Source organism: Leptonychotes weddellii, unplaced genomic scaffold (genome assembly GCF_054177405.1).
Source record: "Leptonychotes weddellii isolate Sample4059 unplaced genomic scaffold, ASM5417740v2 HiC_scaffold_9272, whole genome shotgun sequence".
Taxonomy (NCBI): Eukaryota; Metazoa; Chordata; class Mammalia; order Carnivora; family Phocidae; genus Leptonychotes; species Leptonychotes weddellii.
In genome coordinates, this window is record NW_028064419.1 from 1407 (window position 1) to 8192 (window position 6786).

The window sequence follows — 6786 nt, forward strand, 5'->3', positions numbered from 1 at the left end:
AAAAAAAAAGTAAAATAAAATGTGTAAAAAACATCAAGAGACTTTTCATCAAATATATAAAGATGGCAAATAAATACATGAAAAGATGGTAAGCATCATCACTATTAGGGAAATGTAAATTAAAACCCCAAAGATGTATCATTACACACCTATCAAAATGGCATAAACAAAAGTCATGACACCAAATGCTGGTAAAGATGTAAAGAAACCAGATTCTAAATACACTGCCAATACAAATGTGAAATGGTACAGTCTCTGAAAAGTTTGGCAGTTTCTTATAAAACTAAAGTTGTAACTACCATATAACCCAACAATAACACTCCTGACCAATTATCCTAAAGAACTGAAGACTATGTTCACACAAAACCTGTACACGAATATTTACAGCAACTCTATTCATACTAACTTAGATGTCCTTCAACGATGGAATGTTTAAACTGTGGTACAAACATACCATGAAATGCTACTTAGCAATAAGAACAAATAATTTTTATATGCAACAACTGCATGAATCCCAAGGGAATTATGCTGATTTTAAAAAGTCAACCCCAAAAGGTTACACATATGATTCCATGTGTATATAGCATTTTGTAAATATTAAAGAAATGGAGAACAGATTAGTTGTTCCTAGTGCCTATGGAGGGAGTAGGGGCAGGAAGGAACTAGGTATCAGGGCATAATAATGGGTCCTTGTGATGATGGTAGTGTTCTGTATCTTGACTGTATCCAATGTCATATAGTTGGGCTGTGTCACAGTTTTGCAAGATCTTAGCATTAGGAACTGAGTATAGGGTCTACAAGATGTCTCTATATTATTTCTTATAATTCCATCATAGGAATCTATAATTATCTCTAATAAAAAGTTTAATTTTAAGTAATAATGCTATAAAGTATACTTATTGACATGGAAAAGATGTTTATGATATACTGTTAATTTTAAAAGCAGGTTTCAGAACAATATATACAATATAATATAATTCTGGTGTATGTTGTATGATTTTGTGACTACAGAAGACATCCTAAATGCTCAGATGTACCTATCACTGGATGAATGGGATTTTAGGTGATTTCAATTTTTTTCATATGCTTGTTTGTATTCTTATTTCTCAATAATATACATGCATGACTTTTCTAATGTCAAAGTGAGGTTACTCTTATTAATTTTTTAAATGTACTTTCTATGAAACATTGACTTAAAAGCAATACTTTGAACATATTGGTTATGCAATATTGACAGTTAAGTTCTATCTGTCTGAAGGGAAAAAATAATACAGGATCTATGGAAGACAAATTAATTTTGAAAGAAATTATTATTTTAATAACTTACATAATAGGCTGTGCTGGCTGGTGGGTGACAGGAGCACTAACATAAGCTGTAGGCTGTACACCCATCATTCCTGAACCATCTTAAAAGAAAACAAACACATTTATTTCAGAGTACACATTTATTAACACTTTATTCCTAAAGAAAAAGTCACATACTGAATGTTACCTAAGGGAAATATTTCATATTTCCTTCTCAGGAGTTAGCAAAAAACATTGCAAGAAATCACAAAATAGACATTTCTTAAAGCTAAATAAAAAACAAGTAACTATGAAATACAGCTGAGTTTTAAAATAGGGCATTTTAAGCCAATAAATATGAGTATTTGAATTAAGTAAGGCTGTGGTTTCTCAACTTATTTATTTTTGCTTACAAAAAAAATAATTTTCCTGACTGAACCACTAGGAAAAAATGTTTCGCCTATAGATAACTTACAATAAGCAAGACTGGGATCCAAAGTATTCCTGGCCCCATAAAAATAGTATGCATCATCATAAGGAGTCCGATAGTTAGAAGCTAAAGGTGGTAGTAGGGGAGGAGGAGGCAGAGGTGCAATCCTGTATCAAAAGAAAATTGGAAAAATTTTCTATTTCACTGCAGTATTTTAAAATCAAGACAAAATTCTTTTGCACAATTTTACTGAAAATCTAATTGCTACTTTAGAAAAGGCCACCATCTTGCTTTGATCTCTCATCAAAAATTAGGATTCAAAAAGTAAAATGTGCTACCAAATTTCAGAATTTAAGTTATAACACTTGTGTAAGACAAAAACTTTGAATAATAATTAATTTCAAATTAGTCAGTATATGCCAGTATTGAACAAACATGGTCCCTGTCCCCCAAAAATAATACAGAAATAAACAGGCAATTACAGCATAGCATGTAAGTGAAACAATACAAATAGATAAATGGTGCTGTAGAAATTTGGAACAGGGACATTTAAATCACATAGGGGAAAGGAGGAAAGAAGAAGTAAGGCTTTCTAGAAAAGACAATGCTTCAGCCATGTTGCTGGAGTCACAAAGAGAAGGATAGTGCAGGAAGAAAAGGCAAAGAGGTATAAATGGGATTATAAATGGTTCCATTTGACTGGGGGGAAAGAGTGTATTTTTTTAACTCTAAAATAATTTATTGTTCTTTCAAAGAAAGTCAACCATAATGTGAAAGAGAGGCCAATTATATATCAACAGTAAAGTCTGGACATAATGTTTTGTCTTTCATAAAGTTCTAACTTTCAAAAACCTCTACTTCAGCACTTCATTGCTGATTAGGAAATACCTCTCTATCTGCACCAACGCAATATTTTCCAATAGTAAAAATGGAAAAGGCAAATTCCTTTAAATGACCAGAAAGAGAAAAGGGGGCATCCTAGAGTGTCTTCCCTTTTGAGTGTATCTTAACAGGTTATCCCTTGTTGAATACTTCAAAATAATTTTGAAGAGCTAAGAAGGCATTCAGGTTCTCTCCCGTCATTAATATTTTTCACACTTACTGGTCACTTAGTGTGTCTACTAACCTTACTATCCTCACTGCATAGATACGTCAACAAAGCAGTTGAGAAACTGCTATGAAAGGGAACTGTCAATATCATTTTATCTTAAATTTGTATAGAGATTTATATAGAATTTGATCTTCACAACAACTCTGTTTAGTGTAGGTAAGGAAAAAAGACTACTATTTCACTTGTACAAATGAGAAAACTGAAGTTTAATAAAGGTGTAGTATTCCCGAAATGCAGACAGTGGAGCCAACCATTTTAATCCCTAAACCAATGCGGAGAAAATCATACCATGCTCTGTAATTTTGATCCCACCTAGTGTTTTGAGTCAGGAAATCATCAGTAGAAACAAACAAAACACCTAACAAACACAGTACACACAGTGCTACAATTTGTTAGTAGTAAATAAAAGATAAGACCAAGTCCTACTGAAAGAAAGTACAGCACAGAAAATATCGATGTTAAAAAAGAAAACCACCTAATTAAACACACTCCTATGATTAATACATTAATAGTAAGCAAAAAATAAGCTCAGATCCTACTAAGGGAAGAAAGCGCAGCCCAGAAAAATATCAATGTTAACAAGAGAATTTTCTTTATGTATATAGTCTAGTACAACATGATGCCTTTTACCTATAAAAATCAAATCCTTACCCTAATACCTAAGTTATAGGTTTTATAATCTCAACACTTTTTATTTCAGGTATGTGAGTTGCATAGCCTGTAAGTAATCGCAGAGAAAGAGTTGAAGGAAACAGAAGTTAAAATAAAGTAATATATACAAAAGAACCACATGAGAAATTTTCTTCTGCTTAAACTGAAAGAAGTAATCAGTGTTTGCCAAGGGGAAATTACAAAATTGAAGAAAATGTATAGTTTTTATATGTTAAAAGTTTTTAATAATAGATATTCCAAAATGTAACCTAAAACTAAATACTAAATGTAGTTAGTTATGCATTCTAAAACTATTACAGCATCTTTAAACAATAAAAGAATGTTATAAGGATTTCCCTTGTTTTTATAAGAGAAAAGACCAACAACACAAATTTCAAGAGAAATTCTTTCATAGAAGCTGTTAATCATACAAAAACCTCTGAAGGACAACTTTATCTGCTTCAGCAAATCCTTCCAAACATGAAATACCTTACCTAATTCCCAAACACAAAACATCTTAAACAAGCACCTGGGAGGCACCATTTCACCAAGGGTGCAGCTGGGTCCACTGTGCAAATCTTCATTTTGAGATGGGATGGAGTGAACCGATGGGATGGGTGGGGCAGATGGGGCAGATAAAGGAGGGAGAGGTGTCTGGAAAGCTACTCTGGGTCTTTCAGGTGGTATCATCTCTTCAAAATGTCTTGGTGCCACACTAAACTGCTTTATTCTATCAGGCTAAAATAAAGAAAAAAAATGTTTGTTACATGTAATCATAAATTTAAAGGTAGAAATTTAAAGGTGGAAGGGACCTCAAAAGACTCTCTACCCCAGACTACAAACAAGCACTTAAGTTAGTCACAGAATAAAAGAATTTTATAGCTATAAAAGACTTTGAGGATCTAATCCTTATTTTACAAATGGGGTAAATGAGGCTCCCTGAAAGTACATAAATCACCTAAGGTCTCACCATTAATAAATAATCAAACAAAAACTAGAGCCAGATATTAATTCCAAATACAAAACTCTATTATACTATAACACTGTGCTAGTTCTCTATCCAACTGTCATTTCTGACATCAAGTATTCTCTAGAATGGTCAGCAAATGTTTTTTGTAAAGAGCCAGATAGTAAATATATCAGGCTTTGCAGAGCATGCAGTTTCTTCAGAACTACTCAACTCAACCACAGCACTAAAGTAGCCCAAAACAATATGTAAATAATGAGTGAGGATATATGCTGCAATAGAACTTTATTTACAAAAATAGGCCATAGGCTATAGTTCCTAACCCCTGTTTTAGAACATCACTTATGTATTCTTTTCTAAAATTTGACATCAAAAGTAAACCCAAAAGTAATGGTCTATTATATTTAATGTTTTTATTTATTTATTCTCATAAACCAACTTGACACTCTAAAGGTTGTTTCATTCAAATATAAATAAGAATGTCCATCAAATACTAATTATAAATTAAATGTTTAACATACTACCATATTACATTAAAAAGTTCAAGATTTATTTAAAAGAAAGTTTTTGGCTGTGAAAACTATTTCAAAGGTATTCCCTGATAGAGGAAAATACATTTAGCTTTGGAATTATCCTTTCTTCCCCACCATGTTTAATCCCTTAGGAATGATTTCTCAGGTTAATCTAAGAGTTTTATTCTACGAGCAGTCAAAAAGCAAATTAGGAGTGATATTAGTACAGTATTAAACTTCTTTAAATGGACAACCCAAGGATATATACTCAGTAGCACTGGTAAAAGTGTATTAAAAGTTGCATGTAGTTGAATAATTTTAACTTGCTCTATTCTTTTCAAGAATGAACTTTTTAATGAAATTAAAGCTTCTTAGTCATCAAAGACAAAAACTTCCCTTAGCAAATAAATTCAACATATCCCACTACAGAAAAAGCATATTTTGACAAGAGCAATAAATTATTACCTCCTCCTTACTAACTGCAATGATGTGAGTAATTCATTCCACTTAATGAGAATTGCAAAATTAAAAACAAGATTATGTCTCTAGTTTTATAGTAAATAAAAATTACTAAAATGCTTAAACATTAGACTCAAAGATTTCAGCTTCTTTAGAAATCATTCTAATATAAGAAGAGTGGTAAGATAAACTCAAGAAAAATACTAACATCTATTGTAAATTAAACTGAGATAACTTTCTCTAGGATAGTGCATGTGAACAAAGTAGAAAGAACTAATTTAAAACAAACTAAAAAACATGATGCACATATGAAAAAGGAAAAATTATCTTAGAGGAATAAACAAGTAAGAGTTAGGACTTATGTTTTATGAGAACTGAACTTATTAATACTCAAATTGGTCTACCATTATATTTCCCCCAATACCTTCTATCACCACCTGCCACCACCACTGAGGCTTATTTAAATGAAAGAGTAAACATTAAAAGATGCCAGAAACACTTACCGATTTCTCAGGGTCTCGGACTCCAGAAGCTGCAACACTGAGTTCCATATCTTTTTCTCTGAACAAAATTAAAATTCTGTGTATTAAACAGTTATAGTAAACACTATCAAAATCATAATCATTACTAAAACAAACTTAAACACAGAGTCCATGTAATAACATCTTCAAGTACAAGTAATTCCTTTAACTGTCAAAAAAGCCTTAAATAATTCTAAAAACTAAATTTTTGATTTGGTGCAAAGTAAACTAGATTTCACATGTAAATTGACTTACAGTAAGTCTTAAAACCAGTACCTGGAGGACTTCAAAGCCTCAGTAATTCGCACAGAATAAATTACAGAAGTAAAACAAAATCTTTACCTTGTGAAACAAAAATGTTTAGGGTACATGTATGTTTTGTTGAAAAAGGAAGGGTAAAAAAATTAAAAATTAATACCATATTTTTTAAGTTAATTTAAACAGAGTGGTTTTTTTTTAATTTTGTTATGTTATGTCACCATACAATACATCATTGGTTTTTGATGTGGTGATCCACGATCCATTGTTTTCGTATAACACCCAGTGCTCCATGCAGTACATGCCCTCCTTAATACCCATCCCGGGGCTAACCAATCCCCCCTCCCCCCTCCCCTCTAAAACCCTGTTCGTTTCTCAGAGTCCATAGTCTCTCATGGTTCATCTCTCCCTCCAATTCCCCCCACCCATTTTTCCCTTCCTTCTCCTAATGTCCTCCATGCTATTCCTTATGTTCCACAAATAAGTGAAACCATATGATAATTGACTTTCTCTACTTGACTTATTTCACTGAGCATAATCTCCTCCAGTCCCATCCATGTTGATCTAAAAGTTGGGTATTCATCTTTTCTGAT

General features: G+C 32.2%; 1 protein-coding gene across 1 annotated transcript; it reads right to left on the bottom strand.

Moving 5' to 3' along the window:
- Positions 1-616: 616 nt before the first annotated feature.
- Positions 617-6381, bottom strand: LOC145720023 (centrosome and spindle pole-associated protein 1-like). The gene is made up of 4 exons (XM_081811668.1): positions 5918-6381; positions 4006-4214; positions 1760-1881; positions 617-1406 (listed from the first exon to the last, which is right to left on the bottom strand). The coding sequence occupies exons 1-4, from the start codon at positions 5963-5965 to the stop codon at positions 1324-1326; spliced, it is 462 nt and encodes a 153-aa protein (XP_081667794.1). The 5' UTR covers positions 5966-6381; the 3' UTR covers positions 617-1323.
- Between the last annotated feature and the right edge of the window lie 405 nt (positions 6382-6786).

What these genes read in the sequence shown, in the direction of transcription:
- LOC145720023 (XM_081811668.1), bottom strand. Translation starts at nt 5,965, where the DNA reads ATGGAACTCAGTGTTGCAGCTTCTGGAGTCCGAGACCCTGAGAAATCG. An exon ending in GGTGAAATGGTGCCTCCCAG is followed by an intron (nt 1,882 to 4,005) that starts GTGCTTGTTTAA and finishes CTTTTGATACAG; the next exon opens with GATTGCACCTCTGCCTCCTC. An exon ending in GGATCCCAGTCTTGCTTATT is followed by an intron (nt 1,407 to 1,759) that starts GTAAGTTATCTA and finishes TTTTCTTTTAAG; the next exon opens with ATGGTTCAGGAATGATGGGT.